This window comes from Aspergillus aculeatinus (assembly GCF_003184765.1).
Source record: "Aspergillus aculeatinus CBS 121060 unplaced genomic scaffold BO66scaffold_55, whole genome shotgun sequence".
Classification (NCBI taxonomy): Eukaryota; Fungi; Ascomycota; class Eurotiomycetes; order Eurotiales; family Aspergillaceae; genus Aspergillus; species Aspergillus aculeatinus.
In genome coordinates, this window is record NW_020291524.1 from 13,795 (window position 1) to 30,498 (window position 16,704).

At 52.4% G+C, this 16,704-nt stretch overlaps 5 protein-coding genes across 5 annotated transcripts; 2 read left to right on the plus strand and 3 right to left on the minus strand.

Annotated features, from left to right (window-relative positions):
* Positions 1-861: 861 nt before the first annotated feature.
* Positions 862-2,459, plus strand: phoB (regulatory cyclin phoB; the record flags this gene model as incomplete). Its single annotated transcript, XM_025646001.1, has 3 exons — positions 862-1,124; positions 1,154-1,346; positions 1,422-2,459. The coding sequence occupies exons 1-3, from the start codon at positions 1,072-1,074 to the stop codon at positions 2,457-2,459; spliced, it is 1,284 nt and encodes a 427-aa protein (XP_025499768.1). The 5' UTR covers positions 862-1,071.
* Positions 2,460-3,039: 580 nt separating this feature from the next.
* On the plus strand, positions 3,040-4,960 carry BO66DRAFT_382264 (putative tRNA-specific adenosine-34 deaminase subunit Tad3; the record flags this gene model as incomplete). The annotated part of the gene is made up of 3 exons (XM_025646002.1): positions 3,040-3,277; positions 3,331-3,382; positions 3,466-4,960. The coding sequence occupies exons 1-3, from the start codon at positions 3,181-3,183 to the stop codon at positions 4,958-4,960; spliced, it is 1,644 nt and encodes a 547-aa protein (XP_025499769.1). The 5' UTR covers positions 3,040-3,180.
* A 2,341-nt stretch (positions 4,961-7,301) lies between these two features.
* BO66DRAFT_332677 (von Willebrand and RING finger domain protein) lies at positions 7,302-10,531 on the minus strand (the record flags this gene model as incomplete). Its single annotated transcript, XM_025644145.1, has 5 exons — positions 7,302-8,448; positions 8,502-9,204; positions 9,256-9,485; positions 9,539-10,220; positions 10,279-10,531. The coding sequence occupies 5 exons, from the start codon at positions 10,529-10,531 to the stop codon at positions 7,302-7,304; spliced, it is 3,015 nt and encodes a 1,004-aa protein (XP_025499770.1).
* A 73-nt stretch (positions 10,532-10,604) lies between these two features.
* On the minus strand, positions 10,605-11,202 carry BO66DRAFT_394951 (uncharacterized protein). Its single transcript, XM_025648113.1, has one exon. The coding sequence runs from the start codon at positions 11,076-11,078 to the stop codon at positions 10,716-10,718; it is 363 nt and encodes a 120-aa protein (XP_025499771.1). The 5' UTR covers positions 11,079-11,202; the 3' UTR covers positions 10,605-10,715.
* Positions 11,203-14,858: 3,656 nt separating this feature from the next.
* Positions 14,859-15,421, minus strand: BO66DRAFT_191246 (uncharacterized protein). Its single transcript, XM_025642454.1, has one exon. The coding sequence runs from the start codon at positions 15,242-15,244 to the stop codon at positions 14,951-14,953; it is 294 nt and encodes a 97-aa protein (XP_025499772.1). The 5' UTR covers positions 15,245-15,421; the 3' UTR covers positions 14,859-14,950.
* Between the last annotated feature and the right edge of the window lie 1,283 nt (positions 15,422-16,704).

Genomic DNA, 16,704 nt, shown 5'->3' on the forward strand with positions numbered 1-16,704 from the left:
GTTGCAATATCATGTTACGAGACACTGAGGCTTGTGTAGCAACGGAGCCAATGGTATACAGCCATTGCTCAACCACGAATTGAGTTTGAGCTCGGTGTTCCCACGAGGTCCAGGTCGGTCAAACCGAAAGAGGGAGCAAGAAATGTGTAACCCCAAAAGTTGAACCCTGGAGGGTTGGGGTTGGAGACCATCTCGGAGTTAAAGTGGGTGTGTGTGTCAATCCAGACCGCTCGCTCGTATGGGTGAAAGCAAAGATTCGAAGCGCATGATCACCAGTTGACAGCTGACTTGGGCTATAAAGGGGAGACCATGGGAAAGAGTGTCTTTTCCTACCTAGTACTCCGTAGTTACCGGGACGAATCCCTCTCTCATCAATGGACACCCATCATGAAGAAGCTGGAGGATACATCCATAGACCCCTGCCAATAGGCAAAGGGTCAGGTTCCTTGCTTACGCCAACCCCGAGATCCTTGACTATCTCCAATGAATTCACTCCTAATCAATCAATCCATTAGCCGCACTGCGCGCTCCGTACGGGGCGGGGCGAATGTATCGATGGTGGCTTCTGTGTAATACGCTACGGACGGTGGTGCCGATAAGCCCGTATGACTGGTATTCACCTGGACACTAATTGATTCTAATTGGTGGCTTGGACCCCTTGACAAGCAAAAGACTGGAGGGAGAGAGAGGAATTTCTCTCCACATGGAAGCAGTGTGGTATTGGTAATTACCCGTAAGATGTCGTGATAAAGTCGCAGGACGAACCTTGAAGTAAAAAAAAAAAAAACTCGAATGGAACTTGGCATTGTACTAGGTACGGTACTAGTACGTAGTGTACGGACTACGGAGTAGTTCCCCCCTCTTTGTTCGACTTCCCTGATCAGCGTCATTGTTTTATTTTTCGTTTCTCCTCTTCTTCCTACTCCTCCTTTTCTCCTCTTCTTCTCACCTCCACTTTTCTTCTTCCCTTATCTTACTCAGTACAGTATATTTGTTGTGTACGGCTTCTTCCTCTTTTGCGCCCAAAAGAGTCGAAGTTTTCCTTCCCCTATCCATTCCCCACAGATCACAATGTGTCTGTGCACGCCGCCCTTGCCTCTCGCCGCAGCACAAGGTTTCGCAGCGTCTGCCAGCTTCGTTGCACGTCGTCTAGTCGTGCGCCCACGTGGTGGTCTCGTTGGGCGGAGATGCTAGTTTCATCGCCTTCACCTTCCGCCGCCTTGCGCCCATCTCCCGCCTCTCCTCACACACACCATCCTCCTCCTCCTCCTCATCCTCCTCATCCTCCATCTGCTCCTCATTCTTCGCATTCCCAACCTTCCATCCCTTTATCCTCCTCCTCGGCGGTTTCCTCCTCCTCTCCCCGTCCGCGTTCTCGTCGCCCTTCGACCACGACGACCTCCATTCCTTCACATGACCAGTATGAGCCCTCCGGGCCCGTTCCTGCTGCCTCGTCCAGACATCGTTTCGATCTCCATTCTTCCCGCGCCGCCATTGAAGAGCTGCGATCAGCTCTAAAGCGGCACACCGTCGGTCATTTCCCTTCGGGGCCCTCAGGGGATCTGCCTCGCGGTCGGATGTCCGCCGGGCTGACCTCCTCTGGGGGCGGAAGTAGCATCACGTCTGACGCCGCCATTCCCGCCTCCCACCAGCACAGTCACCATCACCCTCACCCTACTGCTCCTTCGCAAACGTCTGTTCCTGCAGCCGCCGCCACCGCCGCCACCGCTGCCGCTTCTTCCGCCCCTGCCCCTGCCCCTGCCTCCTATTCAACTGCTACGCCTCCCATGCCGGCTCCCAGCAGCGTTGGTTCAGGGTCCAATAAGCGTAACAGCCCCAACGGCCCGACCAACGATGGGACGCGGCCCGGTGCAATGGGCCATGCAGACCTGGAAGGCTCTCAGAGCAAACGGTTACGCCCGGAAAAGCCCGTTGTGAAGTTGCTGCCGGCCCAATACGAGCTGGCTGATGCTCGGGATCTAGTTGTGTTAATCTCCAGCATGCTGATGGAACTGATCCGATTCAACGATAAAATCCCCCTTCATCAAGGCCGGCTGACTCGCTTTCACTCTCGCACGCCACCCCGCATCTCCGTTCATGACTACTTGCAACGACTCACGACCCACGCCACACTCTCGCCCCCGATCCTGCTCAGCATGGTATACTATATCGATCGGCTCTGTGCCATGTATCCCGCCTTCACGGTTTCCAGTCTGACAATCCATCGGTTCTTGATTACCAGCGCTACAGTGGCCAGCAAGGGTTTGAGCGACAGTTTCTGGACCAACAAGACCTACGCACGGGTTGGGGGCATCAGCATGACCGAGTTGGCACTGCTGGAGCTAGAATTTCTCTTCCGCGTCGAATGGCGCATTGTTCCCGAACCGGAAGTGCTCGTGGACTATTACCAGAGCCTGGTAGAGCGCTGCGATGGGTATGCAATTCAACGGGATAGTTGAATTGTGCATGTCCTGGGTATTTTTATTTTTCAACCACTTTCCTCTTATATGGCTTGCCTTGAATTTGAGTCTCGGAGAGCAGCCCGCACGGGGGCGTAACCGCGGACGTTTCATCAGTGTCTGTACTAGTACATACATACACATACATGGGGCTTGGAGTTGATGTTGTTTTTGTGCATGGACACGACGGCGATCAAGTGATTTATATCCATACGGCTTGTTTTCTTTTCCTTTCAAGTGTTTTTCCTGCGCTTTGCCTTCTCTTGTTCGTCTGAATTATAACTCTTGTACAGCCTGCATTTCCTCGGATTTGAGTCCGAATTCTCACACTCTCTACATGTGCGTCGTGTCTACGTAGTCAATCGAGCTCTGGATACGTACTTCGAATAGAACCATACTTGAAGTGGTTGGCGCTGCATGACGTCTACGATTCACCAAGTCTGCACTAAACTGTACTGGTCAAACATAGGGCTTAGGGTACAGGGCTCAGGGTTGCGGAAGCTTCCATCCATGGAAAACCATCTTTGCGGTTCAGACCTCCATGGTACTATCAGCCAGAGGCTCAGTCTGCAGTGGCTATACCTGGTTGCTCACCCCAGCGCAAGGCATGAGTCGTCTTTATACATATGGAACTGATTCCTCACTGCCGATTTGCTCGACATCTCTTTGCTAACACTGCAGTCTCTCACGACAAGTCTATACCATTCTGATTACTCTCACGATGGATGCGGAGAACATCCTGCGCGAGGTTCAACCCCTCGTGGGCGAAGTGGTTCCCATTCGCTCCGTACAGGAGACTCGCCCAGTTGAAGAATACGGTACGTCTGCAGGTGAATCGGGTTTCGCTCAATCAGCTCACGATTTCGGCCAGCGGGCGCGTACGTCGCTGAAGTCAACGTCAAGACCGCGTCGAAAGTCATCAAGTCAGTTTCCCCCTTCCCCATCCCTGCTAGCTTCCTTTCTATCTGCAACAATAACAAGAACAATCACTGACCAGTAAAAATAGAGCCCTCGACTCCGCCTTCCCCCGCGACTCCTCCCACCCCCTAAATCACCTCCGCCGCTTCGCCAAGCACAACCAGATCCCCGAGTCACTCCGCCCCGCCCTTCTCAAGGAAGGCTACCTCCCCTCGCAAACCATCTTCGTCCTCGTTCCGTCTCCACTCCCTGCCCCAGAGGCCCTACAGACCCTCCTGGCCCCCTTCGTACCGCCGCCCCGAGAAACCCCGCTCCCCCAAACCCCGACCGCCGGTCCCTCTTTGCCATCCACCCCAGCACCACCACCCGCAGCCGCCGAAACCACCACGCCTGCGACCAGCAACATCACCCTCCACACGATAACCGTCCCAATGCAACCCCCCTTGACCCCCACACAAGCCGAGCACTGGTCCTCCAAAATGTGGCCCGTAGTCTTCAACCCCGCCGCGCCGCGCGCGCTGATCGCCCCACCACCCCAGATCCTCTCCCGGGTCCGCGACGCCATCGCCCCGAAAGCCGGCCGCTACCTGGCTCTAGCGCAGGCCGTCGCCGCCCAGGCGGAGCGAAGCGGTCTCGGCCGCGGGGTGGGCGCCGTGGTCGTGGACCCGGAACTGGAACCCGTCCCTGAGGACTCGACCGAAGGCGCCGAAGAAGGAAGCAGCTGGACCGACGCGATCGTGGCCGTCGCCGGGGACGGCCGGTACTCCCGGCGGGAGGGGGGCAACCCCGCGCAGGCGGAGATCGCGGGCGGCAGCGGGCCGAGTCCGCATTGCGGGACGTACAATGCCGACTGGGAGGGGGGTCCGGAGCTGCATGCGCTGATGCGGGCGGTGGAGTTGATCTCGAGCAAGCGGCGGGAGGACAAGCCGGGTTCTCGACGGCAGAAGATCCGACCCGTGTTGTACGGGCTAGAGGAGTACTTTCTCCGGAAGTCGGATGTTCCGCTCTCCTCCGTGGAGACGGAGACGGGGACGGGGACGGGAGGAGCAGATGAAGAGGGGGAGGATGCGGTTGCGCCGCCGCCGGAGAAGTATCAGAAGACTACCGAGACAGAGGCACATGCGATCCACCTCCATCACCACAAGGAGGCGGATGAACAGAAGGTAGAGGCAGGTGGGAGTGGAGGTGCAGGAGGTGTGGGGCCGCGGATCCGCTCCCGCGAGCAGGGAGGCTATCTCTGCAACGACCTGGATGTGTATCTGTCGCATGAGCCGTGCATCTGCTGCTGTATGGGGCTGCTTCTCTCGCGGTTCCGTGCGGTGATATTCCCGCGCCGCGGCCGGATGGTGTCCGGCGGTCTAGCCTCGGAGCCCGTGGTCAAGCCGGTGCCCGTTGAGGCTGGGTCTGACCATCCAGTGGAGACGGCTGAGGGCGGTACTGAAGATGCCTCGACGAAGAATCGGGAGTACTACGGCCTACATTGGCGCAAGGAGTTGAACTGGCGCGCCCTGGGCTTCGAGTTCGTCGCGGCGGGGGAGTCAGAGGCTACCAGTGCCGAGACCGGTGTCGCGTTTCATGCATAATGCGTGCAAAAAGCCTAGCATAATCATATTTGTATTATATCATTAAGACATATCTATAGACAACAATTATAAATGGAACAATGCAAACATAGCGAATCAAGCCTATTATTAAGTCTCAAAGAGCTTGATACTTCATATCATCTGAATTCCACCTTAGAAACTCTTATCTGAGATCCGAATTGCTGTGGGCGTGCGCCAAACAAAAGTCCAATCCCTTTGTTCACGAGTAGGTTCCATTGCTGTTGCTACTACACCCACCGAAGTAATCTTATATCCGTCATCGAGTGCAGATTAGACCAGACTGGGCAGGGTATCTCTTCATCCAAGTTGACAATCATAACAGCCGAATCGAGCATGACACCTGCATTCACGTCCGTAACCAGACCCTATGTAGGCTGTCTGTTCCTTTTGAGAGTGACGCTGTAAAGGCTTTTTTCCTCCCGAGCTGGTTGCAAGAGTGTTTTCAAATCAGAAATATGCGGAGTCCAGGGCGAATATAGCAAGGCCAATGCTCCAGTCCAGTCGTGAGAGCCAGCTCTGAAAGACATCGTCTAGGGTTCACCGTACTTATCTTATCTGGGACCGTGCAGATGGCCGTGCAAGTTGGGTCTGGACTACTACTACTGATGTCACGTCGTATAAGTAAACGTATCGTCGCTAGATAGAGAAGGGGCCTTCTGGGCTTGATTCTGTAGCCGATGCGACTGCACTTGGAGGCTTGCGGTAGAAAAGATGGTCCGAATAACTTGGACGCGCCCCTCTCTTGTTGGGTGCACGTCGCAGCGGATTCTTCGGGGTTCTACCGGTGATCTTTGATGGATGATTCGCGGGACTGCGGGGTACTGTACCCAGCCGGACGATCCTCCGTTGCTTGAAGGGATGGTTGGGATCGATGAGTACTATACGCCTGTAAAGAGCTATTTTAACAAGAGGCATACTGGAAAATGCGAATGGTCTTCGACTGGGAAAAGCTTAGAATGAGGCGCGGAGAGGATCGATCGACCACACCAATGGAATTGGCGATGTACGGAGATCGGTGCAGGAGGGCGGGGCGGGACTGGCTATTGGAGTTTGACATCTTCAAAGACGCCGGAGACGGAGACAACGGTTCGTTCAGATATGGGCAATATCGAACGATTCTTAAAATCTCAATAGTTGTTGATCGTTGTGGTACTGTAATTGTCGTTGTTATTGTTTTTTGTTTGCTGACTTCTCGACATGTAACTTATTCTGCCGAGTCAATTGTTTCGAGTCACGTAGCTGGAGTATCAGCTACGCCGATAGTTCCTTTGAACCGGCTATACATGAAGCCAAATTGCTTTCCCAAAGCGGAAATAGGATAATATGTATGGTGTCGCAAAGGACTATCTCCTGGCCGGCCTGGTAGTCTGCATGGCGGCCTGATCTGGATCAGCGGATGGCCGCTTGTAGGCTTGTTATGCTTATCTTGATAACGAAGATCGTGGACTTCGAGGTCTTTTAGACAGAAGATACGTGGATCTTTGCGTGGAGATATACTGGCTTGGCAATCTCAGGTATCTTGGTGGTTGAAAAAAGCTTCAGGTTCAACTGTTTGGGAAAGAACACCATGTGAAAAGGCTTGTTCCAGAATTCAAGAGGCTAGGGCTTATGGTCTGTAAGAGTATCAACAAAGTTCAGGAATGGGTGAGTGGAAGGATTCCTTGAATTCTTAGCAGTCTAAAGTTGCTATTAACTGACTTCCTGATTTGTAGATTGACTTAGTGAATTGCTTCAGATCATGTAGCCAATCTACCAGCTACACCGATACTGTGAATATGTAGAAATTCGTATGGTTCCATTATGGCCAGCTGGGCTGCTCTCTATGCTGGGTACTTGCGGGGAAAAAAGAGTATGGCTCTTGTGCTTGGCTGTGTGCTCTAAACAGTATCAACATGTTGTTGGCCTAAGGCTAGCATGTACTTCTCGAGAAAATCAAAACTCAGCAACGAATCGATACTCGTACAAATCTATTATCGAACACGTGTATGTAAGGTACAACAATCAAACACCAGATCTCCATCAATGACACCATCCATATCACCAAAGCCGTGAAGATCATTCCCAATAACGCAGCCCAAGAAGACAAGATAACCACCCCCGCCGATTAAGTAGTAAACAAAGCTTGTCGGTATGTACAGAACCTTTCTCAGTATAGATACAAGTGAATTAGAGACGAAGTAAAAAGAACCGTGGTATCGTGTCGCACAGTCGTGGTTAACAGAGTGGTATCATAAGTGGCAGGAACAAGAGCGAAAATCAAAACAGATAAGCCAACCCAGAAAATAGGTGGAAGCGCAATTTGTACAAGACGAAAGATAAATCATTCTTCCATCAGAGCGTCGTCGCCGGTTTCCCGCCATTCTTTAGAGCGGTCAGTCAAGCGGCGGACTCCAGCCACGCGCTGTGCCCAGTGAGCTTCAGCAGGAGAACGGAAGGTGTAACCACGCTGCGAGGAGATCACGCCGATTCCCTGCAGAACAGCCTTGCGCGAGTCGCGGGAGAAAACAGCTGGGTGGTTGATCCACTCCAGAGCGGCCTTGAGATCAGCGTCCAAGGCGGTCATGGTCTGCGCGTCAACCCCAGCTCCTGGCGTGATGGTTGCCGTGTCTGAAGATCCGGAGTGGCCATCGTATGAGGACGATGTGGGGGTCCCACCTCGACTACCAGAGTCACTAGCACCAGAGGGCTTCGCTCCAGGAGGAAGAGGAGGCAGGCTACCCTTACCAAGACCCTTCAGGATACTGCGAGTCTCGGTCAAAAGATGTTGTGCGCGATCATGCTGCCCACGCGACACGAGGATGAGAGCTCTCGTTAGCATGTCGGACGTCAATAACTCCATGCGTCGCTGAACAATGGACGGAAGAGGCGGAATAGGGGGGCTAGAGGGACGGCCAGGCTTGGCTTTCGGGTTCGGAGGAAGCATAGTAATGGCCAACAGCGAAGGTCGGGGAGAATGTGTGAGATGGCCGTCTCTCAAGAGGTCACCATAAGTCAGATCTGCCTGGATCAATGGGACCTCCTCCACACTAGACACACGCTGGTCATCAGTGTCCGATACACCTCCAAGTGCCTCGAGTCCCGAGACTAGACTCTCCCAGGCGTCTTGAGGCAGATTGTCCTGACTCGAATTATCCGGAGGAATAACGAGTTGAACGAGAATGTCGCGCTTATCTCCGAAGCGCAGATCTCCAAGAGCAGCCTCCGCATCGCGCCCTGTGGCCCTTTTTGTGGTGTGAAGAGCGCCGCTAATCTTGACGAACTTGGCCGGGGACCCTTCGGGCAGACGAAGCTTGAGTTTGACATTTTGGTGCGAAGTCGATTGCAGGGAACCCAAGCAACCAGCCACGCACTCGCGAAGCATCATCCAGTCCTTGACATAGAGGTATGAACCTTTGGTGCGAGTTGACAGTTCGATCATCGTGTCCGGTTTATGGGTCAATCCTAGACCGAAGGAGTGAATGCTAATCCTGCATATGGTCAGTATAAAAGCACTTCTCAAGGTGGTATGACGAATACGAACTTGGCAGCCTCCGCACGGGAGACAACGAAATCGACACTCTCCGGATCGGACGTGGAGGAATCGCTGATCAAAAGGATAGAGGAGACAGGGTTGGCCGACTTGCGCTGCATGAGCAGGTCCATAGCCACATTAGCACCTTCAACGACGTCGGCACGAAGGCTCTTCTGGCCCACCGGGCGGATAGAGTCAAGAATCTTGCTCCAACCACCCCAATTCTTGGTAGTCATGCCGACTAGCGGAACCCCTCCACCACTCGAGCCGAAAGTCACCAACCCCATGCGATCGCGAGGGCCAAGGTTCTGTACAAGGAACTTGAGAGCATCTCGGAGGAGAGTAATCTTCAGTCCCTGCATGGACGAAGAGACCGGTATCACGACAACAAGGTCCAGGGGAATGTGAAACGAGGATTGATATGGACTATCCATGCCGGCATTGGTATAATCGGTGATAGCCGTGTTGTTAGAGCGAGCCGCTCCGTGGGACGAGTTTAGAGAAGCCTGGCGTTTGATCTGGCTGGCTCGGTACTCTTCTTCCTCCGCACCAGAATTATCCAAGTCAAAGTCGCCGTTCCGGGACATGCCATCCACTGGATGTAAATCGATGAGCGCCCGTCGCCAAATGTCAAGCTGTTTCCGGGTAGGGAAGCGAAGGTAGAAGCAAGGAAGCTCGGCCACAGACAAGTTCAAAGTCAGGACAAGGTCATCTACAACACTGTCAATCATCAAGGTCACCTACTCCTGGCAGTTCAACTCACCTGGCGAGACCTCCATGCTCTGAAGGTGCTTCTTGATCAAGATTGATCCTTTCAGCGTTGACCTCGTAGTCTTTGCCTTCGCTGGCTCCTCATCAGGGTGACGACGGGGGTTGCTTTTCTTCTCCTTCACACAAATGAGCATCTCACCGAACAGATAGCATTCCAGCTCCTGCCAGGATTGACGATCTTTGCCCACGCTCATCTGACCATGCAATCTAAGCTTGCCGAACCTTTACTCACGTCAGCTTCAGGGATGCACCAGCAATTGATGAAATGAACCTACCGTTGGAATTCCAGGCCATGCCAATTGTCAACTTTCTTACGCAACTGCTCCGCAAGTTCGTCCAGATTCTCCTGCGGTTCGAAAGGAATCTGTCGAGGCTCTTGAACGGTGGGAAATCGCATGGCGCTCAATGTTTCGTCCTGTGGTTGAGGCGTAGCATTTTCTGTGTGGCGTAAATCATCGTCATCTGGGCGCCAACTACCCTCGGGCACTTCGACGGTGATTAGACAGGTCAGGGCCTGCTGTTGGCGGGATCGGTTGAGAGTGGGAAATTCGCTGCGAATGGTCACAGTCGGGGCCGGGATGGGGTTTTTCGTGATGGGTGGACGGGGGCTGAGGTCGGACTCCATGGCTTGCACGTCGTAGTCATGCCGTCTGACATTGGCCGAATGTTGTGGATCATTGTAATCGGCGGATGACCCGGCGGCACTGCCGTTTCGTGAATGCTGTTGGCGGGAGCCCTGGGTGAGACGTTCGACACGATCGCGATGGCTACCAGTGTCTCTACTGTCTCGACGGATATACATATCCCGACTTTCGCGGTTGGTATTAGGGCGACTTCCTGCATCACTGGGACGACGTCCGGGGGCTGAGTTCGAATCCCATGGCGTAGGGGTCGTATAACCACTTCGTTGCGTAGCTGCGTCGCTGGTCACTGAGCGGACAATATTGCTTAGTTTTTCTATGCATGATCGATCAGCACATGTCAATATGACACCTAGAGCGCACTTTCCACCTACCGAGATCGAGCACATTGCCTCCCCGACTAGTGTCCAAGCCAAGCGGCGCATCGCATGTAGGGCAGTACTGGCCCTCACATTCGCGGATAAACTCATAGAAGCAGGCCTCGTGTGATACGTGTGCGCAGGAGAATTGCAGAACTCGCTCTCCCCGCAGGGTATGCTCTAAGGGCTCGTCACACACGGCGCAATCACTGCCCACAAAGGTCCTCTCGCGCCGCGTCCGGCTGCGGTCCACGTCCACGGCCGCCATGGGGTTTGCTGCGCCGACAGAGCCAGAAGATGAATTGAGGTTATTGTTCGGATAGCCGGAAGCACTATTCGCGTTTGAAGATGCGCGGGGTCGAGTGGGGTCGGAATGGCCTGAATAACCGCTCCCTGGACGGTCTGAACGGTGGGTGAAGGAACGAAACGGGCGTAATGAACGAGTGTTAGAGTCAGAACCGGAGGTGTCTGCAAGCGGTGATTCGTTGATCGATGTCAGTCACTGAAGAGAAAAGATGTAGTCGGGGGTGATGGACCTCAGCGGTAGAGATGAAAGTAAGGAAATGGTAGGGTAGGGTAACATAACACAGCGTGCTCTCCCCGTGGATTCCGGAATGATGGCCGTCTTCTCTAAAGACAGAGAGCAGCGATGCAGTGCAGAATTGAGAGGAAGTAGGAAAGAGAGAGGTGAGTGGAGAGTAAACGCAGTTTAAGGGTGTGGAGGAGACAGGAATGGGTCCAAAGGAGAGACAGCAGAGGGACCAGAAGCAGAGAGAGGCAGAGGTAATGTTGTAGCAGCAGCAGGAAACAACCATATAAGATTCAAGCAGCCGAAACCTAACACATCCTCATGACCAACGCTAGTACGAGAGCAGATAAGAAAAGCAATCAAGACAGTGGTATAGACTTACGAAGCGGAGACTTCTTTTTCGAGCGACCAAAGAAACCACGCTCGGATCCGTGACGGGCTGGTATGTTGGTTCCAGGATTGGAATCCGATCTAGAAGGGGGCCGATGTTTCCACATGGGCCTGTTCAAACACAAGACTGACGGGTATAAGACAGGATAAGACAGGAGAGAAGGGAATGGAAGCTGAAGGGGGCAGAGAGCTCTGAGCGCAGCTTGCTTGAAGCCAAAAAGCAAGAGGATTTACTGCTTAGGGGGGGCGTGTGGAAGGAGAGGAGGAACCAAGTGGGGGGGCGGAAGAAGGTCTGGTGGGGGTAGAAGCAACTCTGAAGCAGAAAAAAAAAGGGCCCCCGATAATGATGATGATGATGATGATGAGACCAGAGGCTGGAAAAGTTGGTGAGCCAAAGGTTGGAAACACCAGGGTCACTTCGGAGAGGGGAAGAAAAATTATCAAGAGAGGAGAAAAACTAAGAAGAGTAGTGACGAAGGGAAAAGAGGAGGTGCAAGTTGGAGATATCGTGATGGTGCGAATAATTTTACGACGGCGCCATTGATAACCCACTTCTACCGGAGAACTCAGTACGCAGACTGTATTGGTATCAGTCGATTTTGTTTTATTTTATTTTATTTTATTTTATCTTATACTTTTTTTATTTCCTGGTGGTCTTCTCTGCTGAGGATTCCTGGCGTCATTTTTTTCCCTCGCACAATTCTACAGAGGTGCCTTCTTACCACTGGAAAGGCTGCAGGTACTGCAAATGAGCCGTGGTTGCGGCCCCCGGGAAGAAATCAATTCATGGTAAAGAAGTCTAAAAAAAAAATTCAAAAAAAAAAAAAAAAGGAAAAAGAAAAGAAAAGAAAAAAGAATAAATAAGAAGAAGAATAATGAACAGGGAAAAAGCAAAGAAAGGAAACAGAAAAAAAGAACCGAACTAGGCTTTGAGTGGGGCAATTGGCAGCCGAGCCATTGATGTTACAGACTCACCAAGCCCACTTCTGTGGGGCAGATCCAGGGACTTGATACCGTCCGGTTACCGTGCCAATTCCTATCCTCATTAACAAAGTTTACACCTTTCTATATGGTTTGCCCCTGAAGACATACTAACTGCCTGAGCAAAGGTCGTCCGTCGGTCTTAATTAAGGTGAAATCACACGAGCCCTATAGACTCATTATGCAATATGCATCGGTATAGTCCGGCACTGGCACTTTCCTGGGGTCCTCGGCAAACGGGAGACGGACGGGCATATGCGAGGTAGGGAGGACATTAGTTATGTTCATCATCCCAGTTCAACCCATCCCTAGAGACTTGAAAACCTGAAATGAGAACCAACCAAGTAAGCCGGTAGGCAGGCAGGCAGAAAGGCAAGCAGGGATCAGTTGATATCAGACTATCAATTGCCTTGCTAAGGACGTAGGGATGTCTGTGGTTCTCTTCTCATAGCCTGGATATGTCCATTCCATCTATCAGCTCCGTACCCTCGGAGATTTTGTCTTGTTCATCATTCATCAGCCCAGCCACGACCGGGTTTTTAGTGTCTGCAGGTCGCCACTATCGGGGTCCGTCATGCGCCTCATCGGTCGTCTTGCTGCCTTCCAAAGGCTGCCATAGATAGATAGATAGACCTTGGGGAAATGGTGACATGCAGAGCTGACGATGTCTATCGAAGTCTGTTATAAGGATCCTCGGGACTCCAGTCGATACTCTTGCACAATGCAGCAACGATTGACCTCAACAATGCGCGGTGGGTTGTCGATCCCTGAGCGTTTTCTGTCAGGTCTCCTGGGGTGACTGAGTGACTGGATGACTGAGTGGGAAAGCAGCATCTCCGGCGTAATTCTCCTGAGTTCCTGAGTCGAAGTTGTAAATTAGTGTCGAAGGGTTCACCCATGGGAAAGCATGGCAGGACTGTTAGGGTGTTTAGAAAGAGGTTAAGTACGTAACCCGCCGGCCAACGAGTGGTGGTGGTGGTTGCTGCATAACAGCGGGATCCCCACCGTGGGTGAACTTCTACCCGCATGGCTAGACTAAAGACTAAGGTACTGTATTGAAGGTACGGAGTACCTAGTATACTTTTACCGTACTGTAACCAACGCTAAACCTACTCGGTCCCTATTCCCTAGTCTCAACTCTCTCCCAGCTGTTCCCCCTCTCTCACCCCCTAATGTCTGAACCGTCAAAGAAAAAAAGGGGACACAGACAGACACTCACACCACTCTCTTCCAAGGAGGATAAGAATAACTGACTAGTAGGTTGCCTTGGTTGTTCCTCTTTGTCTGCCTGACCGAATAACTTGGAGACTAGGGATTCTCTAATCTGCACCCTGGCGGATGATTCATCCACCGGAACCTGACTGTTGGGTTCAGTCCAAAAATCCGACCATGCGGGGAATCAATCCATAGGTAATCAATCTATCGGCTCTCTCTCTCTCTCTCTCTCTCCCCACACTTGCTTTCCGACCGCAATTGAAGCGCGGCAAGCAATTAATTTGAGAGGCGAACTAAGGTACGCTGATGGTCTGTAGCCTGGTACGGTCCCTCAGGGATCAGGAGCCAAGCATGTCGTCAATGTCTGCAATGTGGTCAAAGAACCATTGGCATGAGACATGAGAGAAAGACCTGGTACCAGACTAACTTAGTTGTGTAAGCATTGAAGGTAAGGTTTAGTGCATGGACTACAAGTTGTTCACTTGGACCATCGTTCGTTCGTTCGTTCGTTCGTAGGCGCAGCAGCAATGCTTGTCCGCCTCCGCCTCCGCCCTCATCCCCATCTTGGTCCAATGCATACAAAAACGCATACACCCTCCGTTCCTCCTGCCCTACAGCGTAAGGATTCGGCCCCCAGTCAGCCGAAATCCTATAGAAATTCGAGGACGACCACAGGCTGCCATGGAACGCTGTCCAGCCCACGGATGATCGGCCCCCTTCCGGCTTTGCTGGATGATCGTCTGATCCGAACCATAGGACGACTTTATCGGTGGTGTGTTATCGGTGCGGTAACCTTGTTGGAGGTGGAGGAGGAGATTGCTTGACCTCTCCATTCCTCCAACTTGATAGATGTAAACCTTAAATCAAAAAGCAGCCCTGTGCACCGTAACAACACACCACAGTTCAAAGCATAAGTGGGTGCTTGTCGACACGAGGTGGTTGGTGAATGAAGTCGGTGCGGTGCAAGCAGTCCCCGCGACCGAGACCTGACCTCATCTTGGCAATGGCGATTCCTCTCACTCAGTGCCCTGAACGTAAACCGAGTCTACCTTCTCCGTACTGTACCTACGGCACAGACCATGGTACAGCCAAACGTATTTCACCCGAGACGAGGGCATAGCCATCGGGGTCTTGCCGATGTATCACGTTGCCGTTGTGCCCAAATCTTTGCACCATTATGGTCAACCGTGGGTCGCCAGTGGCAAAGCACGCGTGCTTGTTCGACAACGGTAGGGCCAGCGATAACGTTTGGCTTCGATGGAAGGTTGGAACGCTGTCAAGGATCACTTGACGGCATCGTTCATCGATTGCCAGCCTACTCCAACCGATTCCCATAACTCTTCCTCGGTCGGTTCCTTCGAGAACCAGCCGGCCGACTCGGCTGACTCTTGCTCTGCCAGATGCCGACCGCCCGTCTATTCATTCAGTACTCCATACGGAGTACTTCGTACTGTATCGAGGATGGATCGTCCCTCCCGTATCTCATCTGGAGCCCCACGATTCAGATCTCTGCTCCCCCAGAACCCGGATTTCAACAATATGCACAGATGCCAGAATTCATTGAGTGACTAGTCATGCACGAGCTGAGAGGGGGGGGTAAAACTGGACGGAAGTGGTCGGGACAGTAGCCACCACCACCACCACCACCACTAACTTACTGTCTCCTTTAATCTCCACTGTCAAAGGCGTTGGACTGGTCAGATGTCGCCTCGCCCAGCTCGACAACCCGACAATTGAGCGCAGTCGGAGATGCTTAACAGAAGTACGATTGACTGGAAATAACCACCTGAAGCAACGGCAGTCTCGGACATTCCGTGCAGACAATCTCCACTCCACTTGTGAGGGAGAAACTACCGGAGCCACCATCCTTGAATAGAGCAAGTCCGTCGCGCTGCCAATATGGCCAACAACCCACCATTACCGCTTAAGCCAACCATGATCTCCGACAGGTTCATGTAAGCGGCCCCTAGAATTACCGTTGACAATATGGCGCAGAGTGAAGTAGATATCCTTGTCCTTGAAAAGGGGGTTGAAACAATCGTGAAACCCGCCTAATAACCACTTTTTGAGAGTCAATCTCGACCGTCCGGGTAGCACGGCCCTGGACAATGAATTGCGATACATTCCGACCGGCGATCAGGTGTATCACGCAACAAGAGTAGTCTACGAGCCAGATATGCCTGGTTTGAACACGATCGTGTTGTCAGGTCGTTTCCTCAAATGCGACCTGTCATGGACGAGGGCCGCAAAGAAGGTACAGTGGAACCGATCACTCCCCATCCGCCCGCTATGGCCAATTTTCAGAGGCCATCATGTAGTTACTGCAGAAGGATAGATGGATTATCTGCAGAGAGCTTGAGCATCTGTCTGCTGCCCTCCGCGTCTTCGGCCAATTCACCTTCCCAGAAAGGCTGTCGAGGAACCAATAAATCGCATAGTCTGAGCCTCACGCAAGGTGACTCCATCGATCAGTGGGTTTGCAACGACGATCTTCCGCAGGTCACTGTGTAGATACTTGAGTAAGTCGCCTCGCTGCGGGATTTGAGCATCGGTTCATCATCGGATCGCCTCTATGTGCCTTGCCAATCTATTGACGCGAATGTGATTCAAGGTGCCTTAGTTCAGTCTATACCTCGGTCCCGACTGACTGGTTCTGAGTGCGCATACTGTGCGTATTTCCACAGGCAGTGGAAGGCCTCGATCACGCCCCTTTATCGATAGTGCTATAATTAATTCTGAGGTATGGGTTTGTAGTGGTCAATGCGATGACTAGGTACTCATACATCCTTCACTGCTGAATTGCTGATAGCCTGATACTCTGAAGGTCAGACTAATTAATTTTAGCAGGGAACGGTTCCTCGGAACTCCGGGGGAGGATTGCACTTCTTGGGGTAGTGCTCCGTTTCGCAGTATCATCGATCTATACTATACTCGTTACAATAAATTCGAACTTGGAATTACCCGGTGCTTTCCCATTGAGATTAGTGGCGATACACCTACTAGTATCTCCCAGCAGTCAGTCATCGGATCAATGCTATGCGTGATGTCATCCACAATCCGCATTTTACGATGGTCTCGAAGACTCTCAGAGGAACAATCGAATACTCCGTACCTCCTCTCTTCGGATCTTACATCCAGAATCTCCCTCAATAACCCGCGGCCAGGCCATACCATACCGCTCGATACAACCCGAGCAGGCTAATTGTGACCATTTCCACCCGAACTAGCGAGGACTAACCTACTAAGCAAACTTTAACTGAAGCAATGCGATTGCGATTCCCCACCAGAGTCATGAAAGTTTTCCGGCTTCAGAACACAACAAATCG